The sequence below is a fragment of the Mustela erminea genome, chromosome 20, assembly GCF_009829155.1.
Source record: "Mustela erminea isolate mMusErm1 chromosome 20, mMusErm1.Pri, whole genome shotgun sequence".
NCBI classification, from domain to species: Eukaryota; Metazoa; Chordata; class Mammalia; order Carnivora; family Mustelidae; genus Mustela; species Mustela erminea.
In genome coordinates this window covers 38,489,188-38,515,421 of record NC_045633.1, presented here as the reverse complement: position 1 = coordinate 38,515,421, position 26,234 = coordinate 38,489,188, and the positions used below count along the sequence as shown (strand labels likewise).

At 49.4% G+C, this 26,234-nt stretch overlaps 1 protein-coding gene across 7 annotated transcripts in view; it reads left to right on the top strand.

Annotated features, from left to right (window-relative positions):
- The window catches only part of CALN1 (calneuron 1), a 492,584-nt gene that overhangs the window by 454,647 nt on the left and 11,703 nt on the right, over positions 1–26,234 (top strand). For all 7 annotated transcript variants that reach the window (XM_032328188.1, XM_032328183.1, XM_032328182.1 and 4 more), the window contains one exon: positions 24,927–25,083. In XM_032328188.1, the coding sequence (XP_032184079.1) occupies positions 24,927–25,083 (157 nt within the window). The remainder of the gene's footprint in view (positions 1–24,926; positions 25,084–26,234) is intronic.

Below are 26,234 nucleotides of genomic sequence, written 5' to 3'. Positions count from 1 at the left end.
AGCTTTGAATCTAGGAATTCTGGCTGAAAGTCTGCAGTCTCGTCCGCTGCACAACACCGGAGTGTTTCTAGTGACAAAGATGCACTGTTTCCTAGAGCAAAGCCCACGCACTAGTACACGCTGGAGCCGGAAATCGGTCTCATGTGTGTCCTCCCTCTGCATCGGATAGTTAAGAGCTGGAGAAAGTCAAAGTTCAGGAAGGCCTGGGCCCTCGAGACGTGGACTTGATGGAGACGGGGGATTTGGTTTGGCGGTCTTCAGGTTGTAGTTGATGGTGACCGTGCCCCTCCCCAGTTCTCTCCAGTCTCTGCAGAGGTCAGTTAAGGAAGATTCTTTGGGGGAGGGCGCCAGTGGCTCAGCTCGTTCAGTGTCTGACATCTCAGCTCAGGTTGTGGTCTCAGGGTTGCGAGATGGATCCTCATGGCGGGCTCTGTGCTCAGGGCTGGGTCTGCGGGCTCTGTGCTCAGGGCTGGGTCTGCTTGAGATTCTCTTCCCTGCCCTCTGCCCTCCCCCACCGCAGTCTCTGTCTCTGTCTCTTCCTCCCCCAAAATAAATAATCAAATAATTTAAAAAAAAATCCTCTGGATTTAGAAATGCCAAATCCCCTAGTGAGTCCAACAGTGAGTTAATTCTCACTCTACCCAGAAGAGCCTTGTCAGAATCCGTTTTATTTCCTTTCCTTTCCCCCGGCAAATTTTTCTGGAGCGTGCTAGACCTGTGGCCACTACTCACTGGCAACCTCAGCAGCAGCAGAGATAGGGACTCTGAGCTTTTGCTCCCAAACCATGGCTGTACCACCGGAAAGCCCACTTGATCCTGCGCGGGAAAATGGCGGCCAGGGCTGGACTCACCCAACCCTGGTTTTTGGCCTCTTGTGGAAGGAAGGCAGAGTGTGTATGAGACTCTCTGAAGAGGGCTGACTTCAACGATGTAAGCACATGAAGATCTATTTGTCTCACCTGAGGGAATGCTCAGAGGAGGCAACGTTTGCTGTTGGTTCAGCAGCTCAAGATTTTCAGGGCTGGAGGTCTCTGCAATTCACCTGCTCTTTCCCTCATTGTCTCAAGAGGGCTGCTGCAGCTCTAGCCATCAGGTTTAGGCAGGAAGGAAGAGGGAGGAGGGACAGAAAAGAATGCCTGACTACGTAACTTCCTATTCAAGAGCTCCCCCCAAACTCTACTTACTGCTTTTGCATGGCTGAAAGGCTGGGCACCCCAGCAATACAGGATGAACGGGAGAGTCAATGGTGGTTAGGCAACAAGCAGTCTCTGCTGCAGAGTCCTATTGGCCTAGAACTGGGTTGTCCTTGTGTCCAACATCTCAGCTCTCCAAGTCTCTGTTGCCCCTGGAGAAACCCTGGGCACGTGGGCTGCTTCAGCATCCTGGCTACTTGGACCAGCCTTCCAGGACTGTCAGAGACCAGAGCAATTCAGACTGAAAGAACAATCTGTATTTCTAAAACATTTGTTTTTAAGCAGAGAAAGGACTGATTTTTTTTTTTTTTTAAATTTTACTCTTACTCATGTTTGATGTGTGGGTGCGGTTGGCTGCCGATCTCTGTGCTGGTGGGTCAGGCTGTCAGTCCAGTGCACCTGCCAGCTGCCCCAGCTTCTGAGAGATCTCCAGATCGCTCAGATCACAGAAAGGAAATACTTAAAGTGGGGGAAGGTAGCTGTCTCCCTGTTAATCAAGGGGTGGAGGATAAGAATAAAATACAGAAGTCACAGAGGATGGGATTGCTATAAATCATGGTTTTACTCACCTTTCTTACTTTAAGCCCATCCTCACTTCTCTGCCTTTGTTAGTTCATGCCTAGCCGAGAGCAGATTAAACATCCTCTCACCGCCCTAGAATTCTAGGTGTCCAGGATTCTTCCTTCACTGCTTTTCCAAGAGACATTGCAGAGCAGATACAACCTAAACAGATTTCAGTTAGGCTACAGTGCGGTATTACATTCTCATGAAGTTGCGTTATAATTTAAACGTGATCCCAGGCAGACAGAACTCTGATGCTGGGCTGCGCTGGAGGTATAAGGAAGGACCTGTGGGCTGTTTGGGATAATTACTTATAGAAGGACTCACAGTTACGGGGTTCAAAGCCAGGAGAGCTCCAAGAGGCCCTATTATTTATTTTTACCTTGCTAAGTCTATTAGCGTGTTATCCAAGCTCCCCGTGACAGGCACAGCTTGCTGGCGTTCGTAAAGCCTGCAAATGGAAGCAGAGAAGCGAATGCACCATCACATTTCTCTGGCTGGAGGCCAGAATGCATGGAGGTTTTCTTAATTTAGAACTGACTGTAAACTTGGACGTCTTGCTCTTGGGCCACCAACCATGCTGCCAGCATCCCAGGAAGGAATCAGCTAACCCACAGGGGCTACATACCAAAAGCTCTGACTGCTCCCCAGATTTTCCTAAACAAGCATTGAGTCCCGTGGGGATAACGTCTGTGTCTCTGGGAACCCGCACAAAATGGCAGCTGTCAACAGACAGAGAAATTTGGAAGGGACACCCAGCATGTCACCGTCGGCTCCTGGGACAGCACCGAGCCCCCACCTGTGTGCACCCTTGGGGGAACCACAAGCAACCCAGCAGGCAGCCAGGCATTTCTTTCTTGAATCTTCTAAATTCCCATGCTCAAGCTGTGATTCCACAAATTCCGTACCCAGTAAGTTCTGCCCTTCCAAGGCGGACACGTGGCCTGATGTGCCCAGCCTACCCCCAGTCTCTCGACCTGAGGTGTGAGCCAGACACCTCTCCTTAGTGACATCCAGAACCCAGGGCAAGTCTTAGAGCAGGATGGGCTGGGAGACGCCGGTCTCGTTGTCCTTGTTGGTGCGAACCAAGGGGTCATTCACGCCCCTTCCTATGAACACAGAAAGACAGAAAGAATTCTCAATTCAGGGACGGGCAGGGAGCAGGAGCTGCCTTCCGGGGGAAGGAGGGGTGGTCTCCATGCTCTGCTGTTAGTGGCCCAAGGGAGCAGCCCTGTTGCCCTTGGACCCTGAGAACATCCTGCCCTGTCCTTCGTGCCCTCCCCCAGGACTCGGTGTCACCCCTACCCTCGTGTCCTTCCACAGTGGCCCCTGTTTGTTGCCTGACTCAGTGTGGATGGATTTCTGCTTTTTGCAGAATTCTTCCACGGAGACAGTGAAGATCCCTTGGCTATCACTTTGTGATACCGGCTTCCATGATTTTTTTTTTTTCCTTTGAAAAGGGCATTCCTTCAGGGGAAGGGAAAGGAGGGTTACTTCAGTAAATACCTAAAACACACACACCCTGTAAAAGGTGGAAAGAATATATCCTCATTGCGGTTTTCCCCCAAAATACTGCCACCTGCTTAATGGCGAAACAGCGCTAGTGCAGCACTGCTGCTTGCTCCGTGCCGGGCCCCACAATAAGGCGTTTCAGAGCTGCAGGTTCATCCCGTCGTCCCTGAAGCTCTGTTAGCGTTATTGTTCCCATTTACAGACAAGGGCACTGCGGCTCGGCTCTCAGAGGTTCAGTAAATGCCCAAGAAGACCCAGCAATTAAATCTCAGGTCTCCCTTCCAAGAATGTCTGTATTCCTTGCCAGTACACAAGCATTCTCTGGACAATTTTCTCCACGCACTTGGCTCTGCAGGATATTAATATCTGTTTGTTTCTGTAGAATGCTTTTGTGGCAAGTAGCAAAAATGCCAATTTGGTTGGATTTCAAAGGTAAGGGAATAGCTCAGTGAACAGAAGTCTAGAATTGAATGAGCTTCAGGGTTGGTTGGATATCAGTAGCCTTGGCCTCTTCCTCTTCCTTTGTGTTGACACCTGTACAGATGGTAGTCGCCAAATACAGCCATAGCCACGACATGTTCTGCAGTGTGACCTTGGCAGTCCCCCCATCAATCAGTGGTCCATCTTCTCACTCCCATGAGTCTGGTGAGCTTGTGGCTTATTTTAAGCAGCAGCGTGCAGTGGAAATGATGCCGTGTGCCCTCCACTGCCAGGTCAGGAAGGCCATGCAACATCTACCTTGTTTGCTGGAACACTTGGAGCCCTGAGTTGCCGTGTAAGAAGTTCAGCTACCCACCACGTTGTGATTCTAATGCTGTGAGGAGGCGAAGCCACATGAGGAGGCCATGGGTAGGCTCCATTCTTGGCAATCCTAGTCTTGAAATCCTCCTAGGGTCTGCCCGACTTATGAGTGAACAAGCCTTCAGATGATTCAGCTCCAACTGTCAGGTTGCGTCTTTCTAAACAGACCCCAGACATTGTCGAGCAGAGGCAAACCAGGATAACTAGAACAGTGTCACTTTCATGCTAGTAACAAGATGACTGGAGCAGCTCTAGACTTCACATCTAGACCTGACAATGCCCAGAGCTTCAAGAGGGGCTCCTTCGGTGGGGCTCTCTCAAGGACAGAATGCTTCCCTGGCAGGCATCAGAACGTGTCTCTTTGGTCAAAAGTGAATCACATGCCTACCTGGGACAGGATGAGATAGAGACAACCTTGATATCTATAACAATACTACTTAAGAAAGGATTTCCTGTTTCATCATTGGCAAACACTAGACTATAAAAAATTAAACTGGTCTTTTAACTACAGGACTGCTCAGAAACCTTGATGCTAATTAGATCTGTCATTTCCAGTAGGGGAAATCATACGCCTTATTTCTCATTCATATTTACCATGAAGGTCTGTTTATTCTTGTAGTTATTTTGGAAGAGCACTTAGCTTCCTGGAACTATCTTCTACAGAACAAAATTTGGGGGGAAAAACCAGTATAATTAGATACAGCCTTTCCTTTAAAATCGGAAACATGATACATGTGCCTGTTAACACACTATCATTTAACATTAATCTAACCAGTGCAATTAAATAAGAACTCTGCCTCCATTTAAATACAGTAATTGGTACTTTTTTTCAGAATAAACATACCCAAGGAGATGAGAAACTTGGGCTCTAAAATGTGTAAAACACTGCTACGAGAAATTGAAGACACAGACCAATGGAAAGCTATCCCATGCTCATGGATAGCTAATATTGTTAAATATTGGAAGAACCTATATTGTTCTAATGTCTGTATTGTCCGTATGACCAAAGCATCTGTAGATTAATGCATTCCTTATCAAAATATCAGCAACACTTTTCACAGACCTAGAACAAATAATTCTGATATGTGTATGGAAGCAGAAAAGACCCCAAATAGCCAAACTCGTGGAGAAAGAACAAAGCTGGAGATCCCACAATTCCAGATTTCATGGGGGTGGCGGGGGGGGAAATTAGTCCTTTTTCCTGCTTGCTAATCTCTCGCATTTTTACTTTTTGATCTTTACTTACGCAATATGGGATTTAGATCCAATTTGTTGTGGTTAAATTATTGTTTTCTCATATTATGTTTTTCTTTTTAAGAATCAGCCACCTTATTTGCATTTTGCTTTATACTTGAGTTCATAACATTTTAAATTAAATTTTAAATTGGATGGTTTCTGTTCTCACAAACCATTTCTTCATGTCCTGCTTTCCCCATTACCAAACTCCTCATTTAATTCCTCTCTCAGTGGGCTGATGTGCATTTTAAATAATTTGTTTAGGAAGGCTGGTGGATTTTATGCTTTCCGAGCTCTTGCAGCGATGTTATGAGGTCTCTTGTCTTTGAAGATGAATCAAAACCTTCCAAGTGTCAAATTCTTAAGTAAACGCACTTTCCCTTAAAAATCTCGGTGATGTTTCTCTAGTGTCTCCTGGAGTTGAGACTTGCACAGGACATGTCCAAGAGGGCCTGGTTCTCTTACTTGGACATTAACCAACTTATTCTTTATACCTAGATGTCTTGCAGAATTTTTTCTTTATTTTTGCATTTCAAACATGTCATCAAAATATGTCCAAGTGTTGGCATCTTTCTAATTATGTCACCTGATTCATGATAAGCCCTAAAGATCTAGAGAGCTAAACTTCTAGGAAGTATTTTTATATTATTATATGTTTGGTTATTATTCTATTCTACAACTTCTTGGTTCCTTAGAAATAATGGTTTTCAGTGTGTCTCTGTTCTGTGTCCTTTGGTTTATCATCTTCCCTCCGATGCTTTTCCTCCATAAATCCTTCTTTCTGTGTGTCAGAGCTGATGATACTTATTTTGCCATCTGATTCGCTGAGTCCATTTTCTCTCCTGTAAATCCTGCAATTTATTGCTTCTATTGTCATTTCTGCGATGACATTATTAGATTTTTAAAACATTACTTATTATGTATTAACTAGTTTCCATCTAATCAACAAACACATGTATCGCAGAATACCATGGGGCGTGCAAAGTAATTGCGTAAAGTTTACTTTTGTCTCTCACATTTTCCAGAAGTCCATTTTCTTCAGTTTCCAAAGTGCTCGGTTCTCCTGCGATTTGTACATCTTGAATTCTTTTTCGCAGGTTGCAGACTTTGTGTGTTCATTTCCTCTGATCTTTGTGTACCCGGTGCACCCCGTCTTTGCATAAAGATAAATAATGGACTAGAATTTGCAAGAAACTGACATGAGCCTCAGTGAGCCGCCAGCAGTTCTGAGTGTGGGGAGAGCCAGGAACACGGGCAGGCGCCTTCAGGGAAGTTCAGGTATCTCTGTAGGGCTGCTGATCCGTGAAGGGGAAAGCTAGCGAGTCTGGGTTGTCCTTTCTTCCGTTTTCTGAGACCCACCCTTCGCCCGAAGCTACAGCCAGCTGTGTGGCCCTTTCCTTTGCGCTGCATCTTGCCCCCGGGGTGTGGTTACTCTTCCCCTTGGAAGTTTCCAGTGTGTCAGTGAATGTTGTATAGTGGTGCCGCACAGTCACCCCAAAACTCAGTGGCATAACGTAAGACGCACTTACAGTGATGTTCATGGGTTCCATGCTGAGGGTCAGCTGGGCGGCTCTGCACCCACCATGAGTTGCATTTCTAGTCAGTGCCCCTTGTTTCCGTTCTGGGCCCAGTCCGCAGAAACCCATGGGAAGGTTTTTGTACGGACACGTCATTGGTACAAGAAGGTGCACCCAACGGCATCTGCTTCTACCCCCTCCTCTAACATCTTACTGCCCAAAGCAAGTCACCCAGCCAAGTCCTACACCCCTGGAATATCCCAGTCGGGGCCAAGTGTGGGGGGGTAAGAATTTCTTTACATCTATTCACATGACAACAAATCCTAGTTCTTCTCTGGTGTGACAGTTCACCGGGGCGAGGAGCTTCTAATGAAATGGCCTTGGTCTGTCCCGTTGCCATTCTCATGCCCCCGCATCCCCAAATCCAGCAGGGGTGGTGTGTTTCTTCCAGAACCCTCCATCTCCACTCCCTGTGTCCTGACATGAGCCCAGCCTGCCTTTTGAAGTATTTCTGTGAAGCTGCCGGTTTTACGGCCTCAGTTATCTTGTTCCTATAAAAGTGTTTGTTGATCTTCAGCTGATTAAAATTTCATAGGCAACAAATAAAATTTTAAAAGATGAGGTCGGGGTATATAATTGAATCCTATAAATGTAGCGTTGCACGGCGTAGCTCTGTGCTGTTTGTGATGGGAGAGGGCGCGCCACCTGCTGAGCGTGTGACCTGGGTATTAAGAGGGAGAAGCTACAGCTTAGCCACAGTCAGAGTTTGTTGTCTGGTGCCTGAATCGGAAAGTGAGACCCCTTCCTCACGTGCCGTCTCTGCGGTCAGGTTACTAGAACAGCTGCAAATCTTAACTCATTCCTTAGCTGTGATCAGTGAGATCAACAGAAGGACGCGTAACTGACCCAAGTGCCATATTAGTGATCCGGTTACTAAACGGGGGACCACACAGCCCAGCGAAATGTCGTATTTGTGATCCGTTACTGAAGCAGAATGCTGGGCCGTGTGACTTCGCCCAGGCGGCATTTGTGATCTAGTTCGTGGACAGAGAGCCGTGGCCTTCACCCTGGACTCCTGTCCAGCAATTTCCTGGAGGAGGAAGGTCTCTGACCTGCGCGGGGTTTCCTCTGGGAACTAAAATTGGGTCAAGGGTATTCTAACTAATTCTGGATTCTAAGGGAAAAAACACCACCTTCATTTCCATTCTCAGCCTTGGAACAAAGCACCTTAGTTCTCTTAATTTTCAGCCACTGGTGCTGATAGTCTGTAGCCGGGCAGGGACGCTCGGCCTCACGCTACCATTTTTCTCTCTGGCTTCGGCATTCCTGTTTCTTTTCTGCCCTCCGTTCAGCCTGGACCCATTCGATTTTGGTCCTTTGATTCTTTCTTGTTGTTCCTCTTTTCAGGTTTTTGCTTAAACTCGTTAGTTAGCATACAGTGTACCGTTGGTTTCCGGTGTAGGATTTAATGACTCATTACTCAGTACAGCAGCCCGCGCCCTCCTAACCGGTGCCCTGGGTGTCAACGCGGCCTCCGTAGCCCGGCCCCACCCGCCGCCCCCCAGCAGCCCCGGTGTTCTCTGTAGTTAAGAGTCTGTTTTCTGGTTTGCCTCTTTCTTCCCCTGTTCATCAGTTTTGTTTCTTGTGTCTTACATTCCGCATATGAGTGAGATCATACGGTATTTGTCTTTCTCTGACTGACTTATGTCGCTCAGCCTAACACCTCTAGCTCCATCCACGTTGTTGCAAATGGCAAGATTTCATTCTTTTTGATGGCTGATATTCCAGTGTGTGTGTCACACACACACACACACACACACACACACACACAGAGACACATACACACATGCATACACACACATGCACACATACACACATACGTATACACACACATACACACACACATACATACAGACCACACCTGCTTTCTCCATTCATCAACTGATGGACATTTGAGGCTTTCCGTAATTCGGCTGTCGCTGACAAGGCCGCTGTAAGCGTCAGGGTGCGTGTATCCCTTTAGATCAGTGTTTTCTTGTCCTTTGAGTAAATACCCAGTAGTACAACTGCTGGACCGTAGAGTAGGACTTTTTTTTTATTTTATTAACCTTTTGAGGGGCCTCCACGCTGCTCTCCGGAGCGGCCGCGCCAGCTGACACTCCCCCAGCAGTATGGGCGGCTTCCCCTTTCTCCGCATCCTCGCCAACCTCTGATGTTTCCTGAGTTACTAACTTTAGCCGTTCTGACCGGTGTGAGGTGGGATCTCATTGCGGTTTTGATGTGTGTTTCCCTGATGAGGAGTGATGGGGAGCATCTTTCATGTGTCTGTCGGGCGTCAGTGTGTCTTCTTTGGAAAATCGCCCGTCCGTGTCTTCTGCCCATGTTTTAACTGGCTTGTTTTTGGGGTGTTGAGTTTGACCCATTCTTTTTAGGGTTTAGATGCTAACCCTTTTCAGGTACGTCATTTGCAAGTATCTCCCCCATTCTGAAGGTCGCCTTTTGGTTTTGTTGTTTCCTTTGCTGCGCAGAAGCTTTTTATCTCGACGAAGTCCTCATAGTTCATTTTCGCTTTCCTTTCCCTTGTCTCAGGAGACAATATGCAATACGAGTCGCTTTGGACAACGTCAGTGAGGTTGCTGCCTGTGCTCTCCCCTAGGATTTTGATGTTTCCTGTCTCACATTTAGGTATTTTATCCATTTTGAGTCTCTTTTTGTGTGTGGTCCGGGCTCATTCTTCTGCCTGTGGCTGTCCCATGTTCCCAGCACCATGTGTTGAAGAGACTGTCCTTTTCTCATTGGACATTCTTTCCTGCTTTGTCGAAGATTAGTTGGCCATAGAGTTGTGGGTCCATCTGCGGGTTCCCTGTTCTGTCACATTGATCGGTGTGTGCGCTGGGGAGGTATTTTTATTCTTTATCCTGCCTCTGGTCACATTTCCTTCCTCCGTCGTGCATCTGTGTTCTCCCTTCATTGACTGCGGTGACCGTCCCTGGATTTCATTCAAGCCATCCTTTTGCTCGAACTTCCGTATGCAGTCACGGCCCGTTTTCTGAGTATTTCCGCTCGCCACGCTTCTTCTCGTGCATGGGGACTTTGCTCAGCGCCCTGGCTGTCTTAGCCATTTCTTACGACACCACGTGCCCGTTCTTCCGTTCTGCCAAAACTGAGCTAGGGCTAGCCTTGGCGAGGCGCTGTAGGAATGAAACCACCAACGGGCTACATCTCCAGCCTCAGGGATCTTCTGTTCTATCGGACAGAACAGAAATGCCAGCAGGCAATTTTCGTACAGCGTCGTGGATGTGCTGATGAAGTCGGATGTGGGGTAACATGGATCACGCGGGAGGGAAGCACATCCGACCTCAGGGTACCCAAAAGGCTTATCGGAAGAATCTCGGAGACGGTGAGGCCTGAACGAGGGGTTGGTTCAGAGAAAGACACGGGCCAGAGCACGGTGTCCCGGAATCAGCAGCCTCTGGTGCTCAGGAAGTTCAGCACGTGGAGGAGTCAGATGTAGGGGTGGGAAGGGGCAGGACATGACGGCAAAGCCAGAGCACGGAAGACCTTAAGAAGCTTGTTGAAGAGCTTAGACCCCGAGATGAAAGCACTCAGGAGTCCTTAGAAGGTTTTCATCAGGTCACCTTGGCTTCTGAGATCTTGTTTCACAATCAGCGCGTGTACCGGAAAGGCCCCGTCCGTGCAGACAGGATCACAGGACAGCCAAGCCTCATCCGTTGCTCCAGACGAGCAGATCTACAGTCCTTACCTGCATTCACAAGCGGCTGCGCCCGGCTCTTCTCCCCTAACTCCCAGCCCGTCAGAAAGGGCTTTTCTTCCTATCTGAAGAAAGTCACTAAGAATCACCTGTCTGGGGTCCTGGGCGTGGCAAAAGGAATGCTCCAGAATAAGACAAGTGATGCACTGACAGCTCGTTCTGTTGCTTTGCTGAATACCAGACGGAAGCTGTCAAGAGAATCCTAAAAGCCTAAGTGACAGTCTTTAAATGAGGAAAAAAGCAGGTGTGCTCCGGGCACAAGGAGCTCCAATCCCTGTTCTCAGACGGAATTCGGGGCCGGCCGATGGCAGCTTGCAACCCAGATCAGAGATGGATTCCGTGGGCCTAAACAGAGATGACGCTGGATCTCTCCGCATTAGCAGGCCTACCACAGTGATGTCAGGTAGTTGTATTACCTTGCATTTTTCATTAAAAAGATTTAGCATTCTTACTTTGTTTGATACTCCCCAAATCTCTAGGAGGTGGCTTCTTACGATGATTGTTATTCTTACCTCCTTGTGACTATCCTGATCATTTTATTATTAGTATTATTGTTATCTGTTAAATGGAGAGAGAAACACATTCCAAGCTAGTAAGTGACCTGCTAGATTCAGCTGGAGAGTGCCGGAATCCCTCGATTTTGTATGAATATATATGTCCCTCGATTATCATTCCGTGAGTCTGCATGTGTAGGACATTTCTGTCAACCTCTTTCTGCATTTATTTGCAGAACTCAACTGATTAATCTCATTTTCTGAAACTGCCACAGTAGGTAGTGAGGGGGGAGCAAACAGAGAAGCAGACCCCGGACTTGAGCCTTACCTGTGTGGTGCCCGACCAGGTGACATTGGACTGAGTTACCTTCTCCTGCCACAACACAACCCGGGCACAGGCCAGCAAAATGTGTGATGTGCAAGGAGCTGCGCATTTTAGACTCGAAGGAGTTGTGTCTGCAGAACAACCCAGGATACAAATACCACCGTATATGTCGCAGGGGAACAGAGCACTGAGGAACAGAGGCGTTTAGACACTTTGGCCGGGTCACACAGCCACTACATGACAGTGTCTGGGTGGAAACCAAGGTCATGGGACTTTTCTCAGAAGTCCTGCTGGGGCCTCACACACTCACACACTCACACACACACACTCACACACTCACACACACACTCGCACACTCGCGCACACACACACACACTCACACTGGGTTTTCATGACGTCTTCACCTTCATTCACATGTGTCATAAACTACTTCACTGTAATGCCGCGGACCCCTTGGAGCTTCACCACGTCCCTTCGGGTGTGCAAAGGGGAATTGCGTATGTGTTTCATTCTCAAGAGTTGCTGTGAAGACTCAGACCTCCTTCTCCGGACTCCTGCTTGTCTCCGATTCTCCTGTGGGATCACCCTCAGATACCGCAGACATCACACACCTCCTGGGGCTGGCGCCGAGCGGGATCCCTGTGGGCCTCTGCCGGACTCTCCCGGGAACCGCCACACTCTCCCCTCAGCCCCCAAACTGGACGGTCCAGTAAACGGGCCCCCCTTCCGCTTGACAAACCACAGCAGCCCCCGTCCGAACTCCCAAAGGCGAGACGGGTTCTTCCCAGACGTGGGGGAGCTCTTAGCAAAACGCCTCTATTTGACCAGCCAAACCCAAACATAAACCTCTTTGTTGCTCCCATAACAAATCACCACAGACTCTGTGGCTTAAAGCAACGTAAACGTGTTCTCTGAGCGTCCTGGAGATGAGCGGTCCGAAACTGGTGTCACTCGGCTAATATCAGGGTGTCCACAGGGTTGAGCTCTTCCTGGCAGCTCTGGGCGGGAGGTCAGTGTTTCATGGTCTTTCGTGGCTTCCCAGGACAGCCTGTCTTCCGAGGTCTCCCTTCCTGCATCCCTCGGGCATCGCTCTTTCATTGCATCTCCTCAACCGTCCTCCCGCGTCCAACCTCCCTGGGTCTCCATCTGCGAAGGACCCTTGTGGTTACGTTTCGGGCCCCACAGAGAGTCCAGGATAACCTCCCTGTCTCAGGGTCCTTAACTTGGTCACATCAGCAAAGTCCTTTTGACCACGTTTGCAAGTCCTGGGGTCAGGATGTAGATCTCTTTGGGGCTGCGATTCAGCCTCCCAGAAAACCCACTTCTAGGAGCCACAAGCTCCGCGCTCTGGGGTCTCCCAGGTCCTCCCTCCGTGGGCAGATCGCGCTGGTGGAAAGGCACTGAGAGGAGTGAGTTATCAGTCTAAGGCTCTGATCAGCGTGGCAGTCGAGAGCGGGAGCAGAGACCTGTTGATGTCCTCTCGTCTGACCCGCACTCCGGTACCTTCCCTTTCCTTTCGCCCTGGGGAAGGCGCTGCGGAGCAGCGAGTATGTCCATTTTAGAAAGAGAAATGTTTTCCTGATTCTTGCCATGAGCCGTATTGCTTACAGAACAGTGTGCCCTTGATCCCTGCCCTCTAGCCCCTCCAGCCCAAATCCCAAGCATGTGCCTGCCTCAGGGCCTTGGCACTTGCCCTTCCCTGCACCTGGACTGTGCTCTGCACAGAGAGCTGTACCACACACCCTCAGCCCCTTTATGTCTCTGCCCAAATGGCACCATCCCACAGGGACCCCTGATGCCCTCATTTAAAAGTGAATCACCACCACCCGCCCCACCAAGAACTCCCCAGCCTCCTCCTGGCTTCCCTGGACTCCCCATCTGACATTCCGGTCACTTCTTTCTTTCCATACTTTCGGTCTGTCCCAACAGTTCTCCTTGAGGACAAGGAATTTTCTCTCCCCGACTCCCTGACGTATCCCCCTGTCTAGAATAATGCGTACCGCTCACTGGGTTCCCGATACGTATTTGTTGAATAAGTGGGGGCAAGCATACAGAGAACATGGATATCTGAGCCACAGTCAGAGTCTGAAGCTGACCTTCCCCTGCCCCCTGTCACAGGGGAGTCTGGCTGGCACGTTTTAACAACTGCACGGGGGAGAGCGAGGTGTACACCCCAAATCCAAGTTCAGCTTAAAGCAGCAGAGGGGAGCAGAGGCATGTGCTCCGTCGGAAATCATCAGTCTCACTCGCCTGCTCCTCATCTCCGACTGCGTTACTGAACCTCTCTGGGCTCCGGCATCTTCATCTGTGCCATGGGCGTGAGGTGGCCCGGCCTTGCTCTGGGCGGTACCCACGGGAGGCTCCGGGAAGGCCAAGTGTGTCGTGCACCTGTCACAGAGGAAGCTCGCCCTCCATCTAACCTCTCCTGCTAGCTGCTCCCAGACAGTCAGACTGGAAACGAGGCGCCGGACATCCAGAGAGTCTTACGAGTCTTACGGTCTTATGGGATGTTTTGTCTCAGATTTGCAGCCAGGGAACCTATCAATGGGCACAGATCCCAAGCCGCTCGCTTGCGTTCGGAGTGGTGAGTCTGCCCCGCAGCAGAGTTTTCTCCATGTCAGCCGTCGACTCTGAGCCACGTGTCTGCGCTGTAGGTCTGGCAATTACGGGAAACTTCCTTCTGGAATGTGGCAGTAAATGGGTACTCCGTCTCAGTTCTGCTGTGGTGCTAGGGCTTCCTCTTTCTCTGCGTTTCTTTCCTCTTCCTTCTTTCTGCGTCACCACTGCATTCCGGGGCGTGTCTGCAGCCTCGCGTTAGGACCCAATCCCCGTGCGAACCCCAACCCCGGCCTACCTTCTGTGGGACTGCAGAACACGGTACACGCCTCCTCGTGCAAGTGTGCAGTTGATGGTCCATCGTAGCCCGGCACCCGCTGTTGCTTCTCAGGACCTCCAGCCGCCTTCCATGCCTGGGCCCAGCCTGCTCGGCTTGTCCAGGATCCAGACGCGGCCCCGTTTGCTTGCAGTGGGGAGGAGTCGCACAGTGCCTCACATCCCAGTCTCCCTGTTCGGGTCTCCGTGTGGGAAAATCTTGGAGCCCCGAAGGACTCTGGAAGTCTCCCAGGTTACACGGGTGCCTCCTGTCATTCACCTCTGGACACCGTGGACAGGCTGATGGCAAGACGCACCCTTGCTGGGGGGAAGGCTGCTTATTAGACCAGGAAAGCTGTGTTGTCCGAGGCGTGGCGCCGAGCAAGGAAGGGAAGGCACAGGCGGGAAACTGCAGCTCCAAGGACCGTGTGTGTCCTTGCCACATTGGTGCTCAGCGCACACTTGACAATGGCTCTGTTTTCACGCCGCCATGAGAGACGCATGAGAGCACTCGGTCACCTGGGGAGAACTCTGGCCGCCCGAGATCCTGTCCAGACGTCCCAGACGGCAGGAGTTGCTCCCACGGCACGCGGTACCCCGTTCCCGCCATGGCTGAGGAGCTCTTACCCCGCGGGTCCGCGCAGCTCTCTCGGAGCGATGATGCCTGTTGCCGGTGGGAAGAGAAAAGAACAGGAGCGGGCGGTGCTCCCGAGATCACGCAGCCTGCTCTCCTCTCCAGGGAGGGAACTGTGTCGTCCAGTTAACCGCACGCCTTCTGCGATGAGCGAGTTGGATCCACGTAACGTCTGGTCGGGGAAGCCGGGGACGCAGCCTTCCAGTGTCCTTCCAGAGCAGACCGCCCGGCAGAGAACAAAGGACTCTGTCCTTCCAGCAGTCGGGCATGTCATCTTGTCAAGAATTCAGGGACCCACTGAAGACTCGAGCACGCCCGAGGTTCCTCCCACAGCAGGAAAACACATTCAGTTACTTGGCTTCGCGCACCTTGCCCCGAGAGAGAAGCTGAACATGGGCGGTCCCATCACACCGGGGCTCTTCCTGGTCTTCTGTCAGGTTTGGGGTTTAGGAACCTTGAGCAGGGGGGAAGGCACGTGAGAAAGACTGTTTAGAACAAACAGAAGATTCAGGCTTCTTCATTCAGCAAGCATCTGTCCTGCGTCGGCCAGAGCCGGGCTCTGTGACGGGACTGACTGTAGACACTGTGGAAGGCGCGGCGCATGCCTCATGCCCAGCCACGGGCAGAGGCCCCCAGACAGACAAAGAACTCCCCGGGGAAGAGCCAGGGTTAAGGAGTTCGCCGGGGAAATTGCATTTCTGACCAGTTTCCAGGTGCTGCTGGTGCTGCTGGTCCAGCAAACACACTTCAGAACCTCTGGCTTAGGCTAAAGAAGGGTGTGCAACAATCTTAACCTGGGAAGAACCAAGCTTCCAGAGCAAGAGAGAACTAGCATCCGCAAAGTGGCGCCTGAGGAATGACCCCAGGAACAGCAGATGGAGCCCGGGGATACCCACGGCCAAGACAGCCCCCCGGTCTCCTCTTCTGCGAGTCCTGCAAACTCCCATTCACTTCGAGGCGCTCAGAATCAGTAGCGGCCGTAACGCTGGACTCCTTACAACGTAGCATGTCCAAGGAGAAGGATGCAGAGGAGGAACCTGCCTCTGAAAAGTGCATCAGGGAAGAACTGTAGAAGATGCCTGTTTGATGTTCTTTAATATTTCAATCTTTGAAAGCAATGCAAGGCATTTTAGATCTTGTTTTTTAAAAAGCAACAGTAACAGTCTGGGCACTAAAGGAATGAGAGGGGAAGGAATCAAACACTTTGCAGGATTAAAACCTACACTGGAGAGAAGTAGAAGCAGGATTAACAGTGGGAAAAAAAAAATCGGGGATGTGGAATACAAAACCAAGAGATGAAAATGATGGGAGATAAGGTGGGAAATATGGAAACAATGGGTAGAGATCTTAGACTCTTGTGTGTTCCAGAGGAAGGGACCCATTCGATGGACCAGGACCTAGACAGTGATCAAAGCTGTTGTCCAGAAATAACCGGAAACCGAAAATGGCATTGGTGTAAAAATTAAAAGCCCCCTCATGAAGCTCCAGCTGAGATCACTGCAAAAACACATAACGCAGTGTGGAAAACATTTTTAAAATTTCATGGATAATGCGATATTCCTACTGGTGTCCGGAAGAAAAAAGAAATGATCAGCCAACTAAAAATTTAGAGCAGCCCGACCTCTCCTCCTCTCCCACATCAAACCATACAAGATCCAGAGAAGTTTCGACAGAGCTTTGAGGGGGAGATTTGTATGATTCTAGAATTTTACACCCAGCTAAGTCTTCTGTCATAGGAGATGCTGGGAACAAAGTACTAGCAGATTTTAAGAACTCAGAAAACGCAGTGTCCACAAACGCTTCATTATCAAACTATTTTTAAAAGTTCTCATAGCAGATATTTGGATGAAAATCAGGGTTGAGACAGTCACAGAGAAAGGGAAATGAGCATTGAAATCAGTTTAATACAGTGAAGTGTCAGTAGCTGTTATAAATTTTGTTGTAAAATTAAATGCAGAAGCCAAACACTATTCTAGGAAAAACGTACATGGTGGGAAACGTGTCATAATAAATCTCCAATTAAACTTACCAAGACTATAACGTGTTGGATAAGAGATTGGAAATAAAGGTATTATAAACTTTCTTATCATTTGCAGGGGAAGATGAGAAAATGCAATTTAAGTTTTTTGAATTTAATAATATAAGAAATTATGGCTTAAGTATTGCACTTGATAAATGGAAAGATATCTGCCAGTATAATCAAAACTAGGACAGCTGTAGGTTTGGGGTTTTATTTTTTATTTTTTGCAAAAGACAAAAGGCAAGGAAACCATAGAGAAAGATAAGTCCAGAAAGCAGAGGGTGAAATTTAAAAAGCACAGCCAGACATGTTTATGACATATAAAAATATAATTAGCCTCCACCGTTGGAAGGCAAAGAATCTCCAGTTAGATTTTTTTTTAAATCCAACTTTATTCTCTTTATAAGAGACAAGAGACATTCTCTTTATAAGACACATGCCTTTTTAAAGAGACAAGTATTTGGAGCACCTGGGTGGCTCCCTTGGTGAAGCGTCCAACTCTTGCTTTCAGCTCAGGTCATGGTCTCAAGAGTCCTGGGATCAAGCCCCCCACGGGGCTCCCTGCTGGGTGTGGCGCCTGCCTAAGGGTCTCTCCCGCCCTCTGCCTCTGCCCCTCCCCCTCCTTCTCCAAAAATATTCAACAAAAAAATAAAGAGACATGTATTTAATACAACACAGTAAATTTAAGAACCAAAAGGGAGATAAAAATTTAGCAGAAAATCCACTCAAAAAGAAAAGCATAGCCATCTTGATGTAAAAACAGATTTATTTTCAAAGAGAAGGCACTTAAATTTTTTAAAAACTTACTTTGGATTCTATATATGCCTGATAAATTTAGTATCATTTGACAGCACAGGTGATCTGAAAAATAATTGGATATATATTAAAACTTTAGGCTCCTAGGTTTTTTGGTAATTTTTATTTATTTTGAATTCCAGCATAATTAACACGTGGTGTTGTATATAGTTGCAGGTGCGCAGCATCGGATTCAGAACTCCTGTCTGTAACTCGGTGCTCATCGCAATTGTGCCCTTTACTCCCCTTCCCCCGGTTGCCCCCCCCACCTCCCCTCTGGTAACCACGCTGTTGAAGAGTCACGGGGTTTTTGCTGGTCTCTTTTTGGTGCTTGAGTATTTTTTTTAATGACCGTGTATACTGATAAAAGGTGTACTACAGCCCTGTACCCAGTTCCCATGAGCAGGGTTTCCCCCCTTGCTACCAAGCGATTGTCCAGCATCAGCTGGTGTCCTACAGTTCAACGCGACTCTGACCTGATCTACCTGGAGATGATATCGTTCCAGAAGTTGAGGGCTCGACCCACAAGGCTGCAGCTGGCAAATGCAATCCAGACCGTGACCCACACCGACTGGCTGCCTGTGAGTCAGAGGTTCCCGGGGCGTCCTCCTTCGGTTCTGTTAATGCGCTAAAGTGGCTCACACGACTCAAGAAACCAGTTTAATCACTAGATTACTGGTTTACTGCAGAGGCTACTAATGGACACACATGAATGGCCAGATGAAGAGACACATCGGGTGAGATGGCAAAGGAGCTTCCGTCCTCTTGGAGTCTGGGCACACGGAAGTGTCCTAGCCCGCTCACCTAGAAGCTCTCTAAATCCTAGGCACAGCTGATGACAACATCGGCCATTCCTGACGGAGTCACCCTCCAGCCCCTCTCTCTCCTCCCTGGAAATCAGGGGATGGGACTGAAAGTTACAACCCTCTGTCCATGATTGGGTCCCCTGGCGACCTGCTCTCCATCTGGCAGGGACTTCCAAAGGTCACGTCTGTAGCATAAACTCAGTTGGGGTTGAGAGGGACATGTGAATAACAAGACACCCGTTTGTAGCTCAGAAGTGATTGCAGGAACTGAGGACAAGAGACCAAATATGTAACAAAGATGCTCCCATTGCCCTTATCCATTCCAGGAGTCGGAGGGGTTGTGAGCCAGGAACCGGGACCGACAAATGAAGACCAGAATGTGCATTTACCGTAAATCACAGTTCAACTCAGACCCATTCTCTAATGGAGGCTGCAACCTGCTTGTCTTGTCCTCCCAGAGCCTCTCCTGGGCTTGTTGATCCGCCATACCCGCTTCCTTTCTGATGACTTTGATTATCATTTGTATGCGGACGACTTCCAAAGCCATATCGTCAACCCGCATCCAGACCTCCCCCGGGCTGTTCTGTTGGGCTGTCCCTCGGGAGGTTCCTGATGTGCACACAACCAGAATTCTTCTGGCCATCTTTCTCCCTGGCCTGTCCTTTCTCTGTTCCCAGCCAGCCGGCACCGCTCGGGCATCGTCCTGATTGGCTCCTTCTCCTCCACGCTCCGCACCTAATGGTTCCTTAAGTCTTGCTGATGGCGCTCTTACGTCGCTCCCTTACGTGGTGCTTCAGTCTCTCTGGCACCACAGCCCACTGGTCAAATATGATTGAAGAAGACAATTTAGGTGACGCAGTTTGCATTTGGAGAATGCAAAATGGGGCAGAAGACAGGAAGCTTTGGTAGGATAATGCATGAGAACAAGGAAGAGAAAAACTGGAACTCTCTGCCGAGTTGGGGACACACACAGTCAGCCCTGCTTGGGGTGAGAAGGCCCAGCATTGGTCTCAGCTCTTCTCAAGAGGAACATTACAAGGATGCAACATTTATCTAAGTTCTGGTTTGCTAACGTGGGACCTCAGTGGCTTCCTCCTGGAATGTTAGGTCAACACCACCACGGTCCCGAAACCAGTTGCTTCAATACCCTCCTCTCGGGTCATCTTGCCCCTTATACGCCAAGGATACTTTTTCTCAAGTTCAAACTCAAGCCATTTTTCTAGTGAAAATCTTTTGGGGACACCCCATGCTACCTAAAAGATAAGACAAAGTCCATCCCTCCAGCCATTAAACCTAGAATTACCATCTGACTCAGCCTTCGGAGTGTTCGAAGCAGCATTACTCACAGTAGCCGCAAAGCAGAGCCACAGGGATGAACCCAAGTGAAATCAGCCAGTCTCAAGAGGACAGACACTAGGTGATGCCACGTACGAGGTGTCAGATTGATGCTAGACTGTACAGGAAGTAGACCGTCTACAGGAAGGGGCTGCCAGGGGCAGGGCAAGCAGAGAGGGGCCAGGGGAGATAGTGTTGAGTGTCTGTGGAGTTTCAGTTTAGGAAGAACAGATAGTTCTGGAGACGGATGGTGGTGCCGGTTACATGAAGCGTGGATGTACTTGGTGCCACAGAGCTGAATGTTTGTACGGACTGACACCCTCCCCATGGGTCCCCTCACCCCCCACCCCCTTCCATTGCTCTGAGTCCTCAGAAGAACGCAACGTAGAACCGTTCATGGAACATGTCGGCTATCACACCCTGGGCCTGGTGTAGTCACGAGCTGTGGCCGCTGCATCCTTCTCCCGTCCCTCCCCGCGCCCCCTCCCACTGCACTCACCAGGCAGACCCTTCCCCTCTCGGTCTCGGCTGGCGTGCCTCTCCTACAGGAAGCCCTCAGCACCTGCTGCCTTCGCAGGGGTTCCCAAGCCACCCCGTGCGTCCCCTGTCGTGGCTCGTAACACACTGGATTAAAACCACTTCTTGGCTTGTCTTTGGAGAGAGATGCATGTCTTGCGCACCTTTGCATCTCGTCAGGGTCTGGCGTGGGGTCTGCCTCAATGACTGTTGGTCGAGTTCAGAAATCAACCTTTTCAAAGTAAGGAATTGCCTCATTTGAGAGCTACAGGACTCTCCATAGACTTCGATGTGTTACCCGTGGTCTCTGGCAAATCAAGTAGTCCCCAGCAAGTGATGTTAGAGGAGGGAACAGAGTATACATGCGAGGCTACCTAATATGATTAATGAGGGTGGAGACGTTCGTGCAGTTGACCCTGCAGAGATACCATAAATGGAAAACTTCTGTTCCCGGGAACGAGCAGTCGTACATGTGGCACTCTTTAACCGTGAGCTACCACCAGCAGAAGAAAATAAAAACCCAAACCTAGAGGAGGATTATCAATACAAAATGGGGTATCAGAAGTACTGAGAGCGATTTAAAACTGCGAATGTGTATGGTTACGTGCTTATCTTTTGGCTGGTTTTCTGAAAGAAAATGTGTAATTCCAAAACGGACCCAAGAAAAATTAAGCTACAGGAGTGATGGCGGAAGGAATACTTGGCATTTTGTCTGCAGTGTTTGACAGTGCGATGTCTTTCAGACTTGCAAGAGAGATCTATTCCGACAACACTGAAAACTTGGAATTCTACTTAATTAATTTTGTTTCAATGTTAGTATCCTGTTATTAAACGATGACGCAGATGGCTGAATCGAAGGAAAAGAGAGATTTCTAGGCTCTGTGTCTTGTCTTCACTTTGCCAGACTCTGGCTGATTCTTTTCACCTAATTTCTGATTTTCAGCAAATTCTCAGCTGGTTAGGGTTTCTCCAGATCCCTTCAGCTGGTCTTCCAGGAAATACTTACTCATATTCTCAGATATGTCCCTCTTTGTCTCTGATTGGGGCACGCTGGGTGGGAGCGCGTCCAAATTGTCTCGTCTGGGACGTCCATCACCCCCACCCAGCCCTTTCCCAGGCTTCTTGCAGCGCCTGGGCTTAAAACCACATGTCACCCCATCAAATCTGAGGGACAGTAAGACAAAAAAGACGGCAGGTCGACCCTCCGTGTGTCTCCTAATTCACTCTAGGGCCAGTAAACTGTGATGCAGAAAACAAATCCACTTCACACACCTACTTCACTGGTTCTTTCTTCTGTAAATGGCTTTGAACTGGAGTCATTTAGATTTCCAGCAAATTACAGTGACCTCATTTCATTTGTTAGAATAAGGGCATTTTTAAAGCAAGGGAAAGATTGCTTACAAAGAAAGCAGGGAGAGAAAAATGTCTAGAACTTCCTCTCACTGCGATCCAGACTAACTTAAAATATTATTCTGTGTTCACTCTTGGCTGAGTTATGCTGCAGAAATCCCAAAGTCTTCATGGCCAGTGTGAGGGTTTATTTCTCTTAAATCACATGCCCTTTGTGAGTTGGCCCCATGGTGTATTTTTTTCCAGGAGCCAGAATGAAGGAGCAGCCCCTACTTGGTGTGAGTGGTTTTGTGACAGAAGTAAAAAAAGAAACAAAACAGCAGAACACAAGATGGCTCTGAGACTTGGCTCCGGGCATCCATCATTTTCATATGTGACTCTCACCGGCATTTAACCGACCAAAGCCTTCCATCAGTAGGCCAGGAAATACCCCTCGCATGTTGGGGAAAGAAAGAACTGGAAATACTGAAACCTATTACAGCCCACACTTCTGCTCACAAATACTCATTTCCCTCTCTTGAGCCACAAAATATACTGCTCCCTCCCCGAAGGGAAACACCCAAGAGCCCCATCCAATTATAGCATGTAAGACCCGAGCCTCAAGTCCTAGAATCTCATGAATTACCTTAAACCTGGGTGTGGCTCCTCCTGATCTGGAGACTTTGCAAATGAGTGAATGAATGAATGAATATATAATCCACCACTGCCACACTCGACATAGAAGGGCAGAACAGACTCCGGCTAACCACCCCCAACCAATCCCATCCAGAAGGAAAGAGAAAAAGAGATGACAGACACACAGCATTCAAAATTTTAGAAAAAATTCTCTCCTCCTACTGAACAGACCTTGGGGTGAGCACCGTTCCTTGGTTGGACCCTAGTTCCGCTCCCTGGAAGCCGCTCTTGCGTTCACTGTATGATTTCAAGCCCGGTTCCCGGCGTCCGCACCCAGGACATCCGTCCGTCGTGCCGCTCGGCTAGTGCGCGTCTGATGAGGGCAGTGGACGCCGGGGCTTGCCTGGATCCTCGAGAGCTTGTTCTCCTAAGCGCTTGGTCCCGTGAAAGGTTGGGAGCCCGAAGATCACCTTGGGTTTTGAACAGTCATAGAGTCTTCTAATCCCAGGCTGTTGGCTCCTGCCCAGGATTGCTGTTTCAAAAACGTAGTCATTTTTTAAAAAAATCTCTTTGATTTCAATTGTCTTCTGATAGCCACATCCACAATTATTTTCTCTAATATTCTAATAATTTTCTCTAATATTCTCTAACACCCACAATTATTCTCTCTAAACTGGCTTCTTTGGAGAGTCACTTCACACATTCAGGGGTTTTAATAAGGAACACTTACGTTTATTTTGTTATTTATAGCATATCTCAGTTTTATCTCTTCCTAGTTGAAAGAAACAATTGCTTCTTTCTGTTCTGTAAGACCAGGAATTTCTGAGTTTCTCTATTCCTGGCTTGCAAACCAACCAGTTCTTTCCTGAATTCATCTCTCTTTTTTCCCTAATTTTTTCTAAAAAAATTGAGATACAATTCACATATAACATTATGTTAGCTTCTTGTGTATGATTCAATATTTATATATATTGCAAAAAGACCATCACAATAAACTGAATTAACATCCATCCCCACACATCCTTGTAACGAGAACTGTTATGACCTATACTTCTGGTTTCAGATATGCAATACCGCGCAGTTACCACGCTGTACACTAGGTCCCCAGAACTCACTTATTTTATAGCTGGACGTGTGTCCCTTCGGGCCCCTTTCACCATGTCACCCGCCGTCCACCCCAAACCTGGAGCCCAGCACTCTGTTCTCTGTATCTGTGAGTTCAGGGGTTTTGGGTGGGTTGGTTGGTTTCAGATTCCATAGATAAGTGAAACCATATAATCTTCGTCTTTCTCTGTCCAATGTCTGTCATGCTGAGCTCACTTTGTCTTGAGGCACCTGTCAGAGGAAACCAGTTGCAACCGTTGCTGTTCCCCAAACTTCTTACCGAAAGCCACAAGCTGCCTTCACGCATTTATGTCCTTCAAGCCCTCGGGCGACGATTACTGGATGCTGAGTTTCCGCACGACGTCCGTGGGTCTTTCTCTTTCCGGCCTCCAGTAACGTTTTTCTCGTTTCCCACCACTTGGTGCTGGAACGTGGTATTTTAGAAAGTTCGTGAGGGTAGCCTCCCACTTCCGTGCATTAATTTTTGTATTATTGGCTTCAAACAGGTTAGCAAACAAGCCCCGAGTCTTTGTGGCTGACCGTGACGGAGGGCTCTCCTTACCCCCGTCGCCTCCCTGCCTGGGGTGTCTGTGGGTCTCCTGCACTTGACCCTTGTTCCGGGGCCCAGGCGGAAGGACCAACCCCCACGTGGGACGTGCTGTCCTCACAGCGGAGGGCAGGCAGCACCTGGCTGAACCGCGTAATGGCTCTTAAAGCTTTTCCCTGGATGTGGCATCCGTGACTTCTTCTCACATTCCGTCGGCCCAGAAAGCGATAGGACCGAACCCGACAGAGACGGAGGGAGAGAGTCTAATCCTCTCCTCGGGACGGGGAAGCCACACCAGCCCTTCGCTTCTCTTCCTGACAAATATGGCTTTGAACTTGCATTTTATCTTGTTAAGGAAAAGTACATACTTTGTTCTGAGATTTATCTATTTATTGGGGGGGGCAGAGGGAGAGAGAGAAGCTGACCGTGTACCAAAAGGGGGGCTGGATCCCACGATCCTGAGATCATGACCTGACCCAGAGCCAGACGCGTAAGCGACTGAGCTGCCCAGGTGGCCCAGACAAGATATGTATATGTAGAGCAGGACAGGAATGGTGGCTTCTTGGGAGGTTTGTCATCATTAGAGACACAGGCATTGTCTGACGTGTGACACAACCCCCGAGCATGTGAGGTGCGCTGGGTGTGTGGGGGACAGCAGATGCTGTGCGAGTGGGACGCCAAAGGAGCCGGTGGCATCTTCTCCAGGACTTCCCGCTGCGGCGGGTGCCACACCCGCTGTGTCCCCGCGGGGTCCCCTGCCAAGTTCCCGCATGTGCTCAGAACTGCACGTGCCGGAGAAACTGCTCATCGGCTGCCCCGCAAGGCTGGGAGAAGTGCCAGGAGAGGAGCTCGGGGTGTTCGGGCCACGGGCTGTGCCCCGAGCTGGGCTCTCGGGACCGTCTCACTCCGTCTGTCCCCACAGTTCGACATGCAGAGGATAACGCTGGAGGAGCTGAAGCTCATCCTGTACCACGCCTTCCGGGACCACCTGACCATGAAGGACATCGAGAACATCATCACCAACGAGGAGGAGAGCCTGCAGGAGACGTCGGAGAGCTGCCAGACGGAGTTTGAGGGAGGTAGGTGCCCCCGCGTCGCCGCCCTCCCCGGGCCGGGCTCGGCGGACGCTGCCGTGTCGTCCGCAGGCGGAACGTGCTGGCCGTCGGGCTGCAGTGCCTCGGTCGAGAACCCAGGAACGAGGCTACGGGGTTCTTGCTGCACAGACGCCGCAGGTCATTTACTTTCTTTCTGTTTTTTCCCCAAACCCTGCATTTTTGCAGGACCTCTAGTGACCCTGTCACTAGCGACCATGTCTTCCCTCCCGGGGTCCTCTGAGGTCTGGGATTGAGTGTTCAGCTTTGTGGTCGCTCTGCGGTCGTCTGCTGGACGACCACCACGCCTTCCGACGCTGGTGGCGACTTGAATCGAGTCTGGTGGCTCACTGGGTGATCTCGGCCGCCCGGACTGCCTCTCTGAGGGCCCATCCTTGTCTAAAAGCTTCAGGATAATTACCCCCACTTCTCAGGACCCTGAGGAGCAGCTGACCTCTGTGCTCTGCTGCCCAAAAGGCGCGGCTTAGGAAGATCCTGTTCGTGAAATGACTGTGAACTTAACCACGGAGTTTTCAAAGAAATAAGGTTTTCCTGGGGCCGAAATAGAGACCCACGAGAGGCCATTGTGGGGGGCTCAGGAAAGGAAACTTAAGAAAAAACGATTTACCCGATCCCCTAATTAGTAGAACTTTCCAGGGAAGCTTAAGAACTGAATCCCTCTTTCCGACTTTGAAAACCAGAACTGCTGCAACAATGCTGACGCATCAAAGAAGAATTTTTTTGCATAGAATTAAAACAGGGTATCGGTGACCGGCCATTTTCCACGTGTGGGTGCTGAGATTTCTTAGAGGTCAAACTGTTATTTTCTGTTGTTTTTTCTGAAAGCTTAAAGGAATCAGTGTACACAGTGGGTGAGCTGTCCCGTGGCCACCAGAATAGCACTGGGCTGTCTGGTCTTGGAGCTGCCATGGCGCAGCGGCGGAGCACTGTGGCAGGGAGTCTGCTCGGGACGGGGTTGGTCCCGGTGGCCACAGTGGCTCATTGAGCACTGCGCTCCCCCAAATCCTGTCTGGACGGCTTTGTGTGCAGGATTAGAGGCTGTGACAAGAGGAAACAGGAGGAGACGTTCATGGTTCATGCCCCGACGGGACCAAATGAACTCAAGCCTGGGAAACAGA